Raw genomic sequence first — 19,209 nt, 5'->3', positions numbered from 1 at the left:
TGACTTAAGTAATGCGGAAGGGTCAGGAAGGCGGCTCAGTGGATAGGGGGGCTGGTGCAGTCAGAGACCTGAGTTCTGATTCCTGGAATCCATCTTAAAACCCAGATGCCATGGTTTGAGTCGAATCCCGGCATTGCATCTGATGGGAGAATCGGCCGGAAGCTCACGTGTGCAGTGGAAAGGAAGAACCTACTCAGCCAAGGTGCCTGCTGTCTGACCATCTGACCCTTTAACCATGTGTCAGTTGTGACACGTACAAAGTAGTCTTCAAAATCTTTTTTTTTTTTTTTTTTTTTTTAAAAAGTGGAGAGCAGGCTGGAGAGATGGCTCAGCGGTTAAGAGCACCAACTGTTCTTCCAGAGGTCCTGAGTTCAATTCCCAGCAACCACATGGTGGCTCACAACCATCTGTAATGGGATCCGATGTCCTCTTCTGGTGTGTCTGAAGAGAGCAGCAGTGTACTCATATTAATAAAATAATATTTATAATACTATTACAAATAATAATATTTATTAATAATATTATTAAATAAAAAAAGTGGGGAGCAATTGAAGAAGACAGTGTCAACCTCAGGCCTCCACAAACGTGTATAGCCATGCATGCATACATCACAGGGACACACACACACACACACACACACACACACACACACACACAGATGCAGCACATAAAACTTAAAAAGCATGCAGTTAACGCTGAGGCTTTGAGGCCGCCATTGGGCTTCTGCCCTCCCCCAGGGTGGCCAGCGGCGCATTGGCTTCCTGTCAGATTGAGACACTGGGGTCCAGAGGGGGAAGGTGTGTCTGCTGATGGACTGATGTGTCTCCACACAGGTCTCTGAGACAGTTTCATTTTCACATGGTTGGGGGCAGCACCAGGCAGATGAGTACTTCTGAGGTGCAGCTCCAGGCCTGAAATATTTTAAAGCAAAATATCAGGGGGTCCCACTAGATTTTTCCCTTTCCTTTCTGAACTTGGGCTTTTTTTTTTTTTTTTCGTCCCATGGGAAACAGCAGCCAGCCAGCCATGAGGGCGGGGTGAATGCTTTCTGGAGCTGAGATTACAGATGGGGCCTGGTGGAAGGGTCATGATCTGTCACCTGGCCCCAATGTAGCCTCCAGTCTCCAAGTCTTGTCAAGCTGACCACCCAACCATTCCTTTTAAAGAGGTTGTGGTGTGACCTCTAGTGGGTACTCAGGGTTACTGCAGCCCACAATTCCTTCATAAACGCTCTTCCAATAGGGAAGATCTCTTGTCTTGTCCTGCTTCTCCTTGATCTGGAAAGTGAAGGTACAACCTGTGGCTTAGCTGTCACCTCCTGCCCGGTAACTCGGTGTGTCTGTCTGCAGTCCTCCAAGCAGTGGGCTCCTGGAAGTTGCTCTGGCCAGGGGAGAGGCCCCCCTGCAGCCCCATCCTTGGTAGAGGAAACCCCTTTAACAATGCGGGGTGTGGATATAGGTAGAAGAGGAGGCAGAATCCCAGGGGATGAGTCATTTGCCCAAGGCCATAGAGATAGAGACACTTAGAAAAAGACAAGTCAAACCAGACATTTTTGGATAGTAAGATTATCTGCATGCTCGTGAGTACTTTTGTTTTAAAGACAGGGTTTTTTGTTTTTTGTATTTGTTTTTCTGTGTAACAACCCCAACTGTCTTGGTACTCATTCTGTAGACCAGGCTAGTCTTGAACTCTCAGAGAGCCACCTGCCTCTGCCTTCCAAGTGCTAGGATTAAAGTGGTGGGCCCCCACATCCAGCCAGACTCCTTACTTTCTTGCTGCTGCCTTTTGAGTGCAGCATTGTGCAACCACTTCTGCCCTGCTAGAAATGGCTTTATTTACAGGCGGTGCTGGGGATTGAACCCAGGATCTTGAATATACTGGGCAACTGTTTTGGCACTCATTGAGGTATTGTTTCCAGTGGCTGCATGGGACTTTTTGGGTTGAGGACCACTTAAGCCCCACAGTGGGGACAGAATGATGTCACCCTTCCAGATTTTCTAAACTGACCCACGGTTCACTCCTTTCCCCCTTCCAGAGTGTTCCGCCTGTGCACACAGTAGGGAGCTCAGACCATTTCTCAACTTGTTTCCATACTGTCTCTTTCAAGACTCTTTTCAAATGCTTCTTTTCACATACATCCCATACTCATCACACACACACACACACACACACACACACACAAACAAACATCCCACACACTCACACATACACACATCACTCACATCACACACATATACACACATCACACATATCATATACACATCACAAACATACACACATCTCATCACACACATATCACACATATATACACATCACGCACACATATCACAAGTACACATCACACATGCATCACACACATGTCACACACACATCACACACATCACAAACATATCATACATCACACACACATCACAAACATATCATACATCACACACACATCACAAACACACACATGTCTCACACATCACAAATATCACACATACCATACGTGACACACACATCACACAAACACACCCATCACACATATCACACATACATGACACATGCATCACACAAGCACACACAAACACACACATCACATATCATACATGACACACACATCACACACATGCACACATCACACACATATGCATATCATACATATCACACAAACACACAGCACACACAACACACACGTATCACACACATCATACATTATGCACACGCACACGCACATGCACACATGAGAGAAAGAGAGACTGAGTATCTCTAACTAGATGAGGCTGGCTTGAAGCCCCTGCTCCTGCTGCTTCAGGCTCTCAAGTGTTGGGATTACAAGCTGGGGGTACTACAGCTGCACACCCTACAAGAATCTCATAGTGGGGTTGGGGATTTAGCTCAGTGGTAGAGCGCTTGCCTAGCAAGTGCAAGGCCCTGGGTTCGGTCCCCAGCTCTGGAAAAAAAAAAAAAAAAAAGAATCTCATAGTACATTGCTGTTTTCCGTCTGCGTTTTATACTTCAAACTTGGGCTGCTCACATAGAGCCAGCCATCCATGGGGGTCATTTCCCTGTTGAGACTATGTGTCTGCCCATGCTGGGGCTCCCCCACCCCTCAGCACCTGTCAGTCACACTCCTGCATGGCTGGCTGGCTGGCTAGTGCTCGTCTCTCTCCTGCTACTAGATCTTGGATTGTTTGCGGTTGGGCGCCTTGTGAGTAGTTCTACACACCCTGGCATATCTTGTGTGTGGATGGGGTCTTTAGAGTACAGAGAGACGCCGTGTGTGTGTGTGTGTGTGTGTGTGTGTGTGTGTGTGTGTGTGTGTGTGTGTGTGTGTGTGCTGGGCCTTTAGAACCTGCCCGGGGCTGGCGAGACGACTCACTGGGTAGGAGAACTGGCTGCTCTTCCAGAGGACTTGGGTTTTGTTTCCAGAGCCCATGCGACAGCTCACAACCATCTTACAACTCCAGTCACAGGGGCTCCGGAGCCCTCTTCTGGCACTGTGGGTGCTGTACAGATGTTCTGCACAAACCCAGCATGCAGGCAAACACGTGTACTCATAAACACGCAAACCCAGCCCTGCTTAGGCTTGACAGTGGCTGCCCCGTCTTGCTTTCCCCCCTGCGCAGGATGAAGAGTATGCTGGAAGCCCCTCATTGTCCCGGGGCATATCTACCCTAGCCATCCATCCTTACAGGCCACAGTGATGCCCACTCCTTAATGGCCAGGGTGGCCTCTTTCTGTCTGCACGCCGGGATGCTGGCCATGCACAACAAGATGTGCAAGGTCTCTGCACTGTCCCTGCAGAAAATGCCAGGGGAGAAACGTGGGAGGGAGAAAGGACACGAGCAGCCGTCTGGGGAGGGGACACCTGGGCTGGAGACTGGGGACGAGTCCATCTGGGCCAGTGGCTGGCCAGAGCTGGTTATTGCCCTGCCATTCTGCAGAGAATGTACCCAGTAACCTGGTCACAAACTCGGTCCCTCAGATGGGTCCCTGGCTGGACTTCCTGAGTGCTGAGAGCTCACGTACCTGACTACAAGTCTCTGTCCCCCAGTGTCACCTGAAGAGGTGACTGTGGAAAGAAATGCTGAAAGTACATGAGTCCGGCACTGCCAAACCCTGGCTTAGCTGGTATCATCTTGTCATCTGAAACTCACCTTGCCTTGCTCAGTCTGCTTAGTACAGCCTGTTCTGTGGACCCAAGTAGTGAAGCCTACGGGTGGCTGGTGACGGCAGGGCATTATGGGTGGAGGGCACAGGTGGCTTAATAAAGGAAGCACATGGCACTGTGGAGCAGCAAGGAGCATCGTGTCAGGGAAGGAGGCTGACTCGCAGAGTGGATGGAGTCTGTCAGTGTGTCTGTTTGGACAAGGACACACAGGCCCACATTAAGTACTGCCCCAGAGGCCGTGATAAGGACTGTGGTTCTCTGAGTGTCACAGAAGCTCCTGAAGGGACCAAGGATATACTTGGGCTGCCTTGCTAAGAATGGCCTACAGGGCGTTGAAACAGCTGCTGTGAGGGTTGAAGATGTGGGTTCCTGGGTGTCTAGGTACGGATGAGGAGCTAGGGAGGGTCAGAGGTGGGGCGGAGCTGAGAGAACAGTTGGGTGTTGGGTCTGACTCCATTTGCCTGTGCACCAGTGAGGCTGATGCAACCGCTGCCTGGGGCCCACCGGTCTAAACTCTGTGGCTAAACTCTGGAGCCTGCTGCATGGAGCTGCTGGGTCACTCTGGACACCAGGTCGGGACAGCTGCTGCATACACTGGGATCCTGCGCTTCCTGGGCCATTTGAAGACAACCACTCAGGAAGTTACCACAGAGCTTCCCACACCCTGAGCCCGGTGGACCTCGTTTCTGTCCATGTCTGCAGCTCCTGGGCCTATGCTACCCTTCTGGAGCCAGCAGGGGACAAGGGCTGCCTGAGAGGGATGGCTGTCCCACCATCACCGTGGAGCTTCTGTTCCCAGCATTCCATAGTTCCATTGGAAGTCCGGCTCTCACGGAGTACCATGGTTGTGGGGGACACAGACGGTGCACAGGCAAGTAGGTGGCTGCTTCCTTGCAGGGAGCCCTAGGACCATGGGGAAGCGGGCTGACAGAGGCGTTTGGGGAGTAGCAAGCCATTAGAATCCGTGTGGGCCTTCTCCCTTTCCCGCTCTGATGTCAGTGAGGATGATGATGGTGACACCGTCTCCCACAGCACCCTGGAGGGCAGAGTGAAGGAAGACCAGGCACAACCACTGAGGAAGAACTGGGGCGTGCCACCATTGGAGGCAGAGGGAAGGGATGGCCATGATACCGGCGAGCCTACGAGGAAAAGGTAACGGCTAAGTTGGTAGAGCACACAGAGTGCCTACCCCGGGGACGCTCACAATACCACCGTTGGGCAAGATGCTAAGAGCCCTGTAGCCAGGGAATCAGGGAATGAGATGTAACTGGCTCTAGTTGGAGTAACTGGGGTGACCTTGTCCTAGAACCCTCCAACATCCAGTCTGATAGACAGACCTGGGAAGTGTCCCCAGGAGGGAATATGTTCTTAGCATTTTAATTTCCTTTTTTGTTTGTTTGTTTGTGTGTGTGTGTGTGTGTGTGTGTGTGTGTGTGTGTTTTGTTGTTGTTCAAGACATGTTTTTTCCGTGTAGCCTGGTCCACCTTGGACCATACCCTGTAGACCAGGCTGACCTCCAACTCAAAGAGATCCACCTGCCTCTGCCTCTCTGAGTGCTGGGACTAAAGGCGTTGTGCCACCCCTGCCTGCCTGATTTTTTTATTTTATATTTTTATTTCTTTTAAAGATTTATTTATCTAAGTACACTGTAGCTGTCTTCGGACACACCAGAAGAGGGCATCAGATCCCATCACAGATGGTTGTGAGCCACCATGTGGTTGCTGGGAATTGAACTCATGACCTCTAGAAGGGCAGCCAGTGCTCTTAACTGCTGAGCCATCTCTCCAGCCCCTTATTATTTTTTTATTTTATTTTATTTTTGCGTTTTGAGTCAGGGTTACTCTGTAGTCTAGGCTGGCCTGGACGTCTTGACAATCCTTATGCTCTGAAATGGTTTCCGTGCTCAGCCAGAATGCATCTTTCCTGCAGCGCGGACACCTCAGCTGCGGGCTTGCTGTGCTTCCCAGCACGGCCATGGTGGCAATTCTTCGTCTTTCCATTTATTGAGTTGTTCCTGTTGTTTATTAGTAGGGGTCCAGCACCCTGCCACATCAGCCACCACCCCTGCGTGCAGGGGGACTGGTGTGCCCGCCCCAGCCCACCAGGTCTCTGAGCCGTTGCTGTCCATGCACAGCTGCAACTGCATGAGGTCCAGGGACTGGGGAGAGGGGTTCCCCTTGGTGGGTGTTGACTGTCAGCGGGGTGATGGAAAGAACTTGCCTCAATTTAGGATCCTCCAGGGGCAGACCCCAAGACAGGAATCCAAAGTAGTCACAGGGAGGTGACTTAGGAAACAGATGAGAAGGTATGCCCTAGGGATGTGATCTGGAGTGTTGCCATGGCAGGGGCAGGTATCCACATCCCCCTCCTCTGCTAAGGGCAGTCCCAGGATGAGGCAGAAAGAAGTCTGTTCCCTTCACCAGCCCGTTTGTTGATTGGCAGCTGTGTTCCCTTGGTAGTCAACTTTCACAGTTCTCTGTAAATTCGGAATTTAATCCCCTGCCTGAAGTATGGCTGGATTTTCTCCCATGCTGAGGGCTGTTTCCGGAACTGCTAGGTGAGATATGTGGGAGTACTCGCCTTCCACCATGTGGGTCCTGGGATCGAACTCATGTTGTCAGGCTAGGCAGCAGAAGCACTCTCCTGCTAAGCCGTCTCACCGGGCCCCAAACACTAAGTCTAGTCTGACCAAAGTCTTGGATGGAAACCTTTCTTTTAAAGTTACAACTCATGCACGTCTGACAGGCGTGTGCGCAACGTTCAGGTTCTCCAAGCTGTTACTTTACTTGATAACGAGTGGCTTGGGGGATCCTGGGTGGTATCTGGGACCCACAGAAGGAATTTAGCCCATGGGGACCCCTTAGGCTTTGTCCCACTTCCCTCTGTCTCTTTTCAGGGGATCGGGACCGGGTTGTCCCACGCGCGCACAGACCCATCCACAGGAAATGGTGAGTGCCCTCGGGCTGGTCTTCAAGTTCACCCAGGCGATGAGAGGATAGGGAGCGCGAGACAAATGTCCTCTCTGTCCTACTGCCCCCATCAGTAACCAATCAGCTGTCAGCTCAGTGCACACCCAAATATGACAGCTTCTGATTGGCTGATCGAGGGCCAATCAGCCGGTCAAGCGGGAAGCTGTTGGGAAGCAGCGCAACCCTCCGGTCTTAGGGAGGACCTTGGACCTCGCCTGGCTCTGGTCCGACCTGGCTGGATAGCACATGCCCAGCACAGTGCATCATGACAGATCAGGTCATCCCAGAGTCTGCACAGGTGACCTCGGAGTTCACCTGTGAGTGCCCGGAGCCCCGAGGCTGCCAGGTCCAGCGGTAGCGCAGTGGCGACCTACACTTTCCATCCCTGGAAATGTCAGGAGCAGGCCTTCAGGCATGGCTGTATCCAGGTGTGCACGAACTGCGGTCCCTGATGGGTTTCCCTCAGCCCTCTCCTTTCCTTTGTGGGGGCTTCTCTCCCAGGCCAGGTGACCACCCAGACTTCCTGTGGTAACTAGGGTAGCTCTTTCAGCAAAGAAGGAGACCAACTGCGCTCGCTAGTCCCAGCAGGCAGTTCCAAGGGTTCTGACACTGTAGTGACTAAACTCGGAGACCAGCTGGACCTCACCTCCAGGCTGGGCTACTGTGGGCAGACCAGATGTTGGGCCGATCAGCCCCCTTGACTTATGTTCAGTTATCAGCCATGAGCACTGAGTGCAAAGGCACACCAAGCACGCTCCTGGGATCCCCGCACATAGGGGGATGAGGCAGGAGGATTGCTGTGGTTACCTCAAGATAACAAAGTGGACAATAATGATTGGGATTATTGTATCAAACCACTAGGGGGCAGCACTTTCTGACGTGGAGCAAACTGGCACCTGCTGCAGAAAGTCTGTTTTGCCCAGCATTTGACATCTGCGTGTCAGAGACTCTCACACAGCCAATATTCTGGCAGCATGTGGCTGGGAAGAGTAACTGCCACTCTGAGCACACTGTCCTGCTGTGTCTCCCCCCCTCCCCGTTTCTGTCCCCTTTTGTTCCACTCTGCCCTCTCTGCCCCCCTTTATTTTGCTGCGCTCCCTCCCCCCAATCTATTCTCTGTGCCCCTGTGTCTTGCCCTGTCCTCCTTGAGGCAGAGTCACCAGGTCTACTGAGTTTTTTTTTTTTTTTTTTTTTTTTGACAGTTTTGACATGAGCTCCCTCTTAATGCAGTAAGTCTGTCTATAACCAACAAAGCCTCACGGGGATCAATGGAGCCCTTGAGGCTTGAGCCCTTGAACCCAATGAGGTTCAGGCCTTTGTACCCTCCTGAGAGCCAAGCCAGGCTCTAGCTGGAGTGTATTGAAACAGGTTGGAGGGGCTGGGGATTTAGCTCAGTGGTAGAGCGCTTGCCTAGCAAGCGCAAGGCCCTGGGTTCGGTCCCCAGCTCCTAAAAAAAAAAAAAAAAAAAAGAAACAGGTTGGCTTGGGAACACAGGGTCCCACGTCAGTTGGAAAGTTATAATGTGTGCGAGCCTGCCCTTCTGTCTCCCTGAAACACCTCCCGGGCTCAGAAGGACGACCTCTCCACCCTGAGCGTAGTGCCAAGGGCCAGCAGTGCCCAGCCTGCAGTTTGCACGGAGCTCAGAACCTTCACAGCCACGCGTTTGTCTTTTCTAGGAAGAGTTCGTTTCAGACCTTTGGGAAGGATGTGTGCATCACGGGTCAGTCGGTGAGGAAATGCCCTCAGCCTCTTGCCCCTCCTATGGGTGAGAGGAGGGAGAGGAGAGTCTCAGGCTGGGTCCCGCCCAGAAGCATGTGGTTATATGGGTCATTTCTCTGTCCCCAGATATCTGTGTAGTCTCACATCTTCCCAACTAGTCCCTCCAGGAGCCCCTTCAGTGACTTGCCCCCGGTCATCAGCATCTTCCTCTGCCCCTAGAGGGGGTGGTGGTCCTAACACGTGGTCCGTGCAGAAAACCACAGGTTTGCCAGGGAGGAGATGCCCCCTGCCTCGAGGTGCTTCAGTCTTCCATAGACAGACTTGCTCACAGTGAGTGGCCAGGATTGCCCGCAACCTGGCTTGCAGATTCATGCCTGCAAACAGCTGTGTAGCCACAGGTCTGAGTCACAGGCAGATCTGAGTGCCTGCCCCTTCCTCTCGGTGCTGCCCCCAACTCCTGTCACACTCAGTTGTCTTTCTCGGGTGCCCCTGCTTAGTTCTGCTCTGTCTGTGTCTCGGTCAGGTGTACCCCGCTAAGTTGTGCACTCTGTGTGTCTTGCTCAGGTGTACCCTGGCCTCCGCACTGTTCTCCAGGAGTGCGTGTGCTGCCAATGCTATGCCAAGTTTGGGGGCCACCTGCCTGTGCCCCGGGCTGATGCACTGCTGCCCTACTGGGTGCCTCTGTCCCTGAGACCACGAAAGCAGGTGAGTGAGCGACTTGACTGCCGTCACTTAGGGCCAGGACACTTGTCCCAGTCCAGAGCCACAGCCATCGAAGTCACAGGCACTCTATGACTGAAGTTTCTGGCCTGGTCCAGAGCCCATCAAAGTCACAGTCACTCTATGACCACGTTTCTGGGATATGGTTTTGGTTTTATTGATTGATTGATTTTATGCTGGGGCTTGAACAAACTAGGCAAGTGTTCTCCTCTGAGTGACAGTCCCCGCCCACGTTCTTCCTCTTCTCTCTACCCCCCTTTGTTTCTTTTAAAGTGTGTGCACACACGTGCGTGTGCATGCAGTGTATATGTGTTTGTGCAGTGTGTATGTGCGCATTATGTGTGTGTGCAGTATGTGTGTGCAGTATGTGTGTGTGCAGTATGTGTGTGTGCAGTATATGTGTGTGTGCAGTATGTGTATGTGTGTGCAGTATGTGTGTGTGCAGTATGTGTGTGTGCAGTGTATGTGTGTGTACAGTATGTGTGTATGTGCAGTGTATGTGTGTGTGCAGTGTGTGTGCAGTATGTATATGTGGGTGTGCAGTATGTGTATGTGCAGTATATATATGTGTGTGCATTTTGTGTGTGTGCAGTATGTGTATGTGCAGTATATATATATGTGTGCACTTTGTGTGTGTGCAGTATGTGCATGTGCAGTATATATATGTGTGTGCAGTATGTGTGTGTGTGCAGTATATGTGTGTATGCAGTGTATGTGTGTGTGCAGTATATGTGTGTGTGCAGTATATGTGTGTGCAGTATGTGTATGTGTGTGTGCAGTATGTGTGTGTGCAGTATGTGTGTGTGCAGTATGTGTGTGCAGGGTGTGTGTATGTGTGTGTGCGTGCAGTGTATGTGTATGTGCAGTATGTGTGTGTGCAGTATGTGTGTGTGTGTGTAGTGTGTGTGTGCTCATGTACAGTGTATGTGTTGTATGCTTGTTTGTGTGTGTTGGGGGAACACATGCACCCACACAGATAGATCTGGAGGCCGAGCATGTTGTCAGGTGTCTTCTGTCCTGTTCCCTTAAGACAGCCTCTCCCTGAACCTGATGTTTGCTGTTCCTGCTAGGCTAGCTGTCCGCAAGCTCCTGGGACCTGCCGGTCTCCACCCCAATGCTGGGCTTACAGTCAGACAGCCATGCCTGTCTTCGTGAGGTTGTTGTGGATCCAAACGCAGGTCCTCAGAGGCACACAGTAGGTGTTCTCACCCACCGACCCACCAGCTCCCTAGCTCCTCTCTCCTCTTCCTCTTCCTCCTCCTCCTCTTCCTCTTCCTCCTCCTCCACCTCCTCCTCCTCTCCTTCCTCTTCTTCCTCCTCCACCTCCTCCTCCTCCTCTTCTTCCTCTTCTTCTTCCTCCACCTCCTCTTCCTCTTACTCCTCCTCTTCCTGCTCCTTCTTCTTCTTCCTGCCCTCCTCTTCCTCCTCCTCCTCCTCCTCCTTCCTCTTCTACATATTTTTTGGTGCATGTGTGCATGTGTGTCTGTGTGTATATGTGTGTGTGAATGCATGCATGTGTGCTTGTGTGTATACATGTGTGTGTATACATGCGGTACCACAGTATAGTTGTGACCATCAGAAGACCACATCTGGGGTTGGTTCTCCCTCCATCCCATGAGGACCAGGTATTCAAACTCATGTCATCGGGCTTTGTGGCTGTGTACCCTGACCTGCTAAACCATTGCTTTGGCTTGCATAGGTCTTTTGAGTTTCACTTATGTGATCTGTGTGCTAAGTCTGGAGTGTTCTCCAAGATCCCTTGTACCTGCCTCTCTCCTGTGGGGATCATGGTCACCGGGAGCAGCTGGCCGAGTGACAGGGCCTTGACACCCTTGAATCAGCCCACATCCTCCTCCTCCAAGGCAACAGGAACTCAGAAAGAGCCAAACAAGGGCAGTCACCCTTGCCACAGGCTCCTAGACAGTTCACTACCACTGACAATGTGCCAAGGCAGGTCAAGGCCAGCCATAGAGACATAGAGACTCTGTCTCAAAAAAAAAAATCAAATAAAATATAAAGAAAGAAAGGGAAAAGATCACACATCCCTTAATTCTTCTCAAAGAGTTCCAGCAGCTACAGACCAAGCATTCAAACAGAAGAACCTGTAAAGACTGTTCTCATTCAAACGACCACAAATACCATGCTTCTTTTGAAATCTCTTTCTTTCTCTCTTTCTTTTCTTTCTCTCTCTCTTTCTCTCTCTCTCTCTTTCTTTCTTTCTTTCTTTCTTTCTTTCTTTCTTTCTTTCTGGGTATGTGTATGTGTGCATATGTGTGTATGTGTGTGTGTGTGTGTGTGCGTGTGTGTGCGTGCACACACATAGGTCAAGGGCATGTGTGGAAATGAGAGGAACGTTTACAGGGGTCGTTTCTCTCTCTCCACTGTGAGTCCCAGGGCTTGATCACAGGTATGCAGGCAAGGCAACAGGTGCCCCTACCAGCTGAGCCATCCTGCTGGCCCCTACGCCTGATGGTGCTGGAGATAGAACTCAGGTCCTTGTGTGTGCGAGGACAGGACTGCAATAGCTGGGCTATAGCCGCCCCTTCCCCACACACCTAAAGACTCAGTCTTGCTTTGTAGACCAGGTTGTCCTTGAACTCTCGAAGATCCACCTGCCTTCCGAGTCCTGTAACTACGGGTGTGGGCTGTCACACCTGGTGCCCCCTCGACCCTTTCCCACTGTCCACTGGTAGGTCTCGAAGATGATGCGGTGTTATGTCCCCAGAGCCATGAGGTCGTGCCGGTGTTCCTGCCACTGCTTTGGGGGCCGCCTTCCAATGCCCAGGGACAGGGCCGTCATGCCCTACTGGGTGCCCCAGGGGCTGAGGTCACAGAAGAAGGTAAGAAGTGGGTGTGTGTGTGAGAGACAGGGTTGAATGAGAGGGAAGGAATCCAAGAGCCTTTTCCCTGACAACCATGATGGCAGTGGAGGGTCGTATCTCCTAGAGGCTGCTGGGAAGTGTGGGCCTCATTCTCTGAGGATGGGTGAGAGGCATCTGGTACCCAGGGTGCTGCATCTTTTCCTCCTTGCTGTCCCTCCCTCCCTCTTTCTTTCATGCCCTGTACCCATTCCTCTGCCCCTGTCCGGTCCTTCAGTGATGTCTCAGAGGGGCTGTGACTCTGGGTTTCCTTCCTCTAGAACCACCTGCATCCCCACAGTGGTAGTTCCAGACCAGGAGGCCTGGATTGTCCATATCCAGCCTTCTTGCAGCCTAGAGGACCTTTCCAGTGTTTGGGACTAGTTAGAAGTCTTGTCTTCCCCTCCTCCTGCCTTCCACTTTGGGGTTCTCCATCCCTGAGCAGCAAGCTGTCTCCAGCACAAAGAACTCTGTCCTGAGTTGGGAGCCACAGCACCCCTGCCCTGAGGTCTCAAGTCCTGATTACTCCCCAACAGACACACACACCACAGACAGACATGGGTCACTAGATGACATATTGACCCACTTTGTCATCTTTTAGGTGACATACTGACCTACTTTGTCATCTTCTAGGTAGCGAAGAGGCTGGAGAATGTGAAAGACACTCCAGGTAACTCCACACCATGTGGGAAGGGGGTGGGACAAGGCCACACAGGTGACACAGCCACTCCCACCCCCAGCCAGGCATCACCAGCTGCCTGCTGCCTTTTTACAAATGACCCAGACAGACCAGTCACCAGTCTTAGCAGTGGCAAGCCGGGGCCGATGATACCTAAAGTGGTTTTATTTAGGCTATGAGCTTCTGTTATTTGTAGTCTGGGGTGTACGTAGGTGTTCACTTCTGAACTGGTGTGTATTTCTGGTGTGATGGCTCCTGAATCATAAACCTGCAACACGCGATTGCTGTGTGCGCATTATACGATACAATCCTGTGTTTGTGTGTGCTGCACAGTATGTTGAGATGCTCATGCATGTGACCTGGTATGTATGCATTCCTGTATTCATGGTGGACAACATGTATTTATTGTATGCACATACGTGTCAGGCAGCACACACACACACAGATACAAACATACACACACACACACACACTCAGACACACATACACACACATACACAAATATACACACACAGACACAAATATACACACACACAGATACAAACATACACACACACTCACACACATACATACAGACACACACACACTCACACACATACACGCACAGACACAAACATACACACACAGATACAAACATACACATACACATACACACACAGACACAAACATACACACACACAGATACAAACATACACATACACATACACACACAGACACAAACATACACACACACAGATACAAACATACACATACACACACACACAGACACAAACATACACACACAGATACAAACATACATATACACATACACACACAGACAGAAACATACACACACACAGATACAAACATACACACACATACACAGACACAAACATACACACACACACACACTCAGAGACACATACACACACACAGACACAAACATACACACACACACTCACACACACATACACACACAGACAGAAACATACACACACACAGATACAAACACACACACATACACACACACACACACACACACACACACTCTGTGTGTGGCTCAGATTTTCTGAATAAGACTTCCTACATTACTTATGGTTTTGTACCCAGTGTCCTGGGCTTGATCTTGAAGATGCTTCCAGGCTCTGGTCTGGTGTCAGGTTCTTCTGGGCCTCACTGTGCCTGCTCTGCACAGAAAATCCCCTGTGGGGACGGCTTTCTGGGAAAGGATGAGAAGTGCTTGGGAAATGGGTAGCCAACAACGGACATATTCTTAAATGCGTAAAAATGCCCCATTCCCACAGAAGCAGCACTGTTACCTGGAGTGTAGATTCGAACCCTGGTCCTCTTGCGCCTCTGAGCTGTCTCTCCACCCCCTCCAATCATACTCTGTAGTTGAGGTTTTTGTTTTTTTTTTTTTTTTTTTTTTTTTTTTTGTTTTTTTTTTTTTTTTGGTTCTTTTTTTCGGAGCTGGGGACCGAACCCAGGGCCTTGCGCTTCCTAGGTAAGCGCTCTACCACTGAGCTAAATCCCCAACCCCTTGTTTTTGTTTTTTTTTGGTTCTTCCCCCCCCCCCCCCGGAGCTGGGGACCGAACCCAGGGCCTTGCGCTTGCTAGGCAAGCACTCTACCACTGAGCTAAATCCCCAACCCCTTTGTAGTTGAGGTTTTATTTGATTTATTTGTCTTGTTTTCAAGATAAGACCTTACTGTGTTGCTCCGGCTGTGCGTGAACTCTCAGGCTCAAACTGTGCCCTCCTCAGCCTCCCTGTAGTAGGGACGGCTGGTGCTTCACTGTGGCCCTCAATTCAGATGACTTACAGAATCCATTGGGCAAGACTCTCACCTCTTTGTGCTAGGAGGCCAGAGACAGGGTCAGGAGGACAGCTTGTCCCCTCTTCTGTCCCCTTCCCTGTCCCCTTCCAGCTCAGTGTACCTTTTGCATGCCGGTTACAACCTCAGACGCATTTTTGATCTTACATTTTTCTTGCAAAAGATGTTTCCATGTTTTCCCATTCCATTCTTTGGTGGTGGGATTTTTCAGAAGGAAACTGTATTTATTATGCTACGTATTAAGTGTCTTTCACATTGATATGATTAGGGCTCATATTTCTCTCAATAGTGCATCCATAGTGTGGGGAAAATGCATCAAGGGGATCCAGCATTGACTGAAGCTTACCTGAGAGATACTAACGGGGTTCAGGAAGTCCCGTTGGGAGCCTTTGTTATAGAAGGTGCTCAGAGTCAGCCTGAGTGGCGTGGTAGGCTTACATGATAGTCACTGTTCCAGCCACGCGCACGCTCAGGTCCCACAGTGTGGTACTCTAGGGTGCGGGCGCTCCCAGGGCAGGAGAAAGAAAGATCAGGAGACGAGTCTGCATGGGGGAGGAGCACAGTAAGCTCCACTGCATGCTGGAGACTGCTGGCAGAGCGTGGCACACACGTGTGTGAGTGTTCCGAGTGTGGGTACATGTGTGTACGCATGTGTCAGTGTCAGGGATGCTTTGCCAGCATGTATGTCTGCCTTGTGCTTGCAGTGCCTGTGAGAGCCACAAGGGGGAGGTGTAGACCCTGGAGCTGTACAGAGGGTTGTTTGCTAGCTACTCTGTGTGTGTGTGTGTGTGTGTGTGTGTGTGTGTGTGTGTGTGTGTGTGCGCGCGCGCGCGCACGCGCACGCACTTTGGGAGTCGAACCCAGGTCCTCTCAAAGGACAGCCAGTATTCTCAGCCATTGAGCACTTCTCCAGCCATGGTAGGGAAGTCCTTAAGCAATGCTTGACTACTATGCTGGAGGAGGGGAGACCGTTAACTCAGCGATGCTCCCGTAACTCGACTGGGGTATCCCAATTAGGACCCATCTCCACTGGACTCTCTTTTCTAGACAAATACTAACTAACAAACAAACAAACGAGGCTGCATGTCCCAGTTATCCACTTTGAAGAGTAAAGACTCAGAAACTAGGTGATGATGTTTGGTGTCGGTGGCCCAAGCCTTTAGTCCCGGTAGTGTGGACGCAGATGCAGGCAGATCTCTGTGAGTTCGAGGCCAGTCTGGTCTACACAGCGAGTTTCAGGTCGGCCAGGGGGTACACAGAGAAACCCTGTCTTGAACCTCCTGCAAAATCCCCCCCTGCAAAAATAAAGGAAGGAAGGAAGGAAGGAAGGAAGGAAGGAAGGAAGGAAGGAAGGAAGGAAGGAAGGAAATTGTTGATCAGAACCCTCTGGGGGCCAGCTGGTGTCCCACCCTCTCCTCAATGTTCCTCTTGCTTCCAGATTGCCCCCAGGACTCAAGCAGATGGTATGGCTGTTGGCGGGTCTGTGGGGACCAGCACCTGCTCCTCAAGTGGCAGCGGCTCCAGGCCCTTTATCAAGAGGAGCTGCCTGCTCTTCAGGTGGATGAGCCGCACGCTGGCCGCTTAGGTCTCCTCCTACCCGTTAGCTTCAATCTCCTGACCCTGCTGCAGGCGGTCCTGAGGGCCATCATGGCCATTCGGTGAGTTGAGGAGGGGGGAGCCTGGACTCCGCACTCACTCATTACCTTAGAGTCCCTGCCACCAGCACCTTACCCTAGACTTGTCTTATGTCCTTTACTGAAAGGCCATTAAGCCCTAGACACCATGGTGGCAGCACTCTTCCCAGAGCTGCCCCTGACTTCGAAGTGCTTGCTCTGGGTCAGCAGTGCTGGCCCAGTCCCCATGTCCAGCTGGGATGTGGGAAGCCCCGTGAACCTTCTCATCACAGCCTGGCTGCCCCTTTGGGCTAGTGGACACTTGCTGGCAGTGAGTCCGGCTCAGAGCCTTCCCTGGGATGATGGTGCAATGGAGTGCCCTCCCCCAACCCCATTATCCTGCGCTTGCCTTGGCGTCCTGTGTAGCTCCAGTTTCACTGCCTAGGCAGCTCTACAGAACTAGGTGTTCCCTCCCTTCCTGAGAGTGAGGACTGAACATCAGAGGCTCACCAGGTCTCACGGCTGGGAATCGGACGCAGCCCTGACCCAGGTCCACTTGCTCAGTTCCTGGGTGTAGTGGGAGACTCCACGACTGAGGTCTCCTCCTGCCCGTTAGCTTCAATCTCCTGACCCTGCTGTATGCCATCCTTACTGTGGAGGCTCCTGGCAAGCCCATGCCAGGGACAGTGAGGGCTCAGCCTGGGGCACAGCAGGGGCTCAGCCTGGGACATAGCTCTCAGACCTTGCCTTCCTCTTGGCTTCTAGTCATTTGTTCTGGGACTGAATTGAAGTCTTCAGCTACTGTCAAGATCCTCCGCAAGAACGTCAGTCCAAATCATGGTCCTCAAGGGAAGCCCTCAGCTCGGGAGGATCTGTGACACTTGCTGTTTCCACACAAGATAAGATCTGCGCCTATGGTCCAATCTGAGCTAGGAACCGTCACGTGACTGCTAGTTGAAGGGGGGCTGGTACGAATGTCCGCACGAGTCTGTTGTGAATGCAGCCAATAAATGTTATTTGTGAAACTCTAAACCAGACGCTTACGGAACCACTTTTGTGCCCTGCCTGCGTGGCTGTGCGCTGTATGCATGCCTGGCTGCACAGGGGCCAGAAGCACTGGAGTTACAGATGGTCGTGAACCACCGTGTGGGTGCTAGGAATTGAACCTGGGTCCTCTTGGAAGAGGAGTCAGTGCTCTTAACCACTGTTCTCCAAGTAGCCACATTTAAAGGGTGACCCATGGTTTTCAGAGGATCTTGCCCTCTGTGTCCCTGGAGGAGACTCATTTCTACATCTCTGTTCTCTGCTCAAGGATTAAAAAGGTTTTATTTAGTTTTATTGTTGTTAATTTGAATCAATCTATCTATCCACCCACCTATCGTATCTATTTTCTATCTATGTATCTATGTATCTGTATCTATGTATCTATGTATCTATGTATCTATCTATGTATCTATGTATCTATGTATCTATCTATCTTATGTATGTATGTATGTATGTACCTATCTATCATCTATCTATCTATGTATCTATCTATCTTATGTATGTATGTACCTATCTATCATCTATGTATCTAGCTATCGTATGTATGTATGTACCTATGTATGTACCTATGTATGTATGTATGTATGTATGTATGTATGTATGTAGCTATCTATCTATCTATCTATCTATCTATCTATCTATCTATCTATCTATCAATCTATCTATCTTTGACACAGGGTTTCTACATGACCCTGGCTGTCCTGGGGTCCTACTCACTGTGTAGACTAGGCTAGCCTTGAACCTCTGATTTCTGAGTGCTGGGATTAAAGGTGTATTTAAAAAAATATGTGCAAGAGTCGTACAGGGCTCTAACTGCTCACATCTCCAGCCTCTTGAGGATTTTTTTTTGTTGTTTTTGTTTTGTTTTTGAGACAAAGTTTGCATGTAGACCAGGCTGGCTTCAAACCCTGATCCTCCTGCCTCCCCCTCCCAAGTGCTGGATTTACAGGTGAATGACACCCGACCATGCATGAACAGAAATCTGGATGGGGACATCATTTGCATGATGTGAAAGTCAGCATCTCAAAGTTCATTCATCCACTGAACCCGGACTCAGGATTTGGCTCTGGGGATCCACCCATCACCATCCCCACCGCTGTGGCTACCATCATGCACTGGTGTACCACAATGTTTGTGGGAAAGCTGGGATCTGAACTTAGGTCCCAGCGCTTGCATGCAAGCACTTTCCTCTCCGAGTCATCTCCCTGGGGCCGTTCCATAGCTTCCTGCAAGAGACGCTCAACCCAAGGACCCCTTCCAGCCAAAGTCCCGGAAGTCTGGGAAATCAATCCTCTTTGACCTCAGGGCCCCAGATCCCAACCTTCCTGCTGGGTGAGATTTCCACACCATACCAGCGTCTCGTGGTCCTCACACAACTGCCCCACTGGTATCAGGGGTGTGCGGGGGTGGGGGGGACCCGCCTTACCTCTCAGCAGGTGGCAGCTGGTTGGAGCATCAGCCTCCAAGCCTGTGCTGTGCACAGCAGCTGTAAGACTTCTGTCCTGAGACAGCAGGGCCAGAGGTCAATGGCAGCTTTTGTGCTTGAAGGCAACAAAGTTCTCCGGGCCAAGAGCTGAAGGAGTCTTTGAGTGGGGCCGTCTTCCTGCAGAGGGTCGGTCAAGAGCTGCCAAGTCTGCAGCTGT

The 19,209-nt window shown here is 50.9% G+C and overlaps 1 protein-coding gene and 1 long non-coding RNA gene across 12 annotated transcripts; one reads left to right on the top strand and one right to left on the bottom strand.

Annotated features, from left to right (window-relative positions):
• Nucleotides 1-488: 488 nt before the first annotated feature.
• Nucleotides 489-4,954, bottom strand: LOC120098534 (uncharacterized). 6 transcript variants are annotated; one of them, XR_005496820.2, is made up of 3 exons: nucleotides 4,833-4,954; nucleotides 4,140-4,341; nucleotides 489-911 (listed from the first exon to the last, which is right to left on the bottom strand). It is a non-coding gene; the product is annotated as an uncharacterized LOC120098534 (long non-coding RNA). The 6 variants fall into 6 exon arrangements; XR_005496822.2 differs by having other exon boundaries at nucleotides 4,817-4,917; XR_005496821.2 differs by having other exon boundaries at nucleotides 4,747-4,914.
• On the top strand, nucleotides 4,905-17,554 carry C19h16orf95 (similar to human chromosome 16 open reading frame 95). 6 transcript variants are annotated; one of them, XM_039098137.2, is made up of 9 exons: nucleotides 4,905-5,024; nucleotides 5,186-5,305; nucleotides 7,050-7,101; nucleotides 8,799-8,850; nucleotides 9,406-9,546; nucleotides 12,255-12,401; nucleotides 13,053-13,089; nucleotides 16,348-16,567; nucleotides 17,288-17,554. In XM_039098137.2, exons 2-9 carry the CDS (start codon nucleotides 5,272-5,274, stop codon nucleotides 17,304-17,306), a joined length of 702 nt encoding a protein of 233 aa, XP_038954065.1. In that variant the 5' UTR covers nucleotides 4,905-5,024; nucleotides 5,186-5,271; the 3' UTR covers nucleotides 17,307-17,554. The 6 variants fall into 6 exon arrangements, with proteins under 6 accessions (XP_038954065.1, XP_038954064.1, XP_006255790.1 ...); XM_039098136.2 differs by having other exon boundaries at nucleotides 4,921-5,024; nucleotides 5,153-5,305; XM_006255728.5 differs by having other exon boundaries at nucleotides 4,966-5,028; nucleotides 5,153-5,305.
• Nucleotides 17,555-19,209: the final 1,655 nt, after the last annotated feature.

The sequence above is a fragment of the Rattus norvegicus genome, chromosome 19 (assembly GCF_036323735.1).
Source record: "Rattus norvegicus strain BN/NHsdMcwi chromosome 19, GRCr8, whole genome shotgun sequence".
Taxonomy (NCBI): domain Eukaryota; kingdom Metazoa; phylum Chordata; class Mammalia; order Rodentia; family Muridae; genus Rattus; species Rattus norvegicus.
Note: the sequence above shows the minus strand (reverse complement) of the source record. Positions and strands in the feature narration are given on the sequence as shown.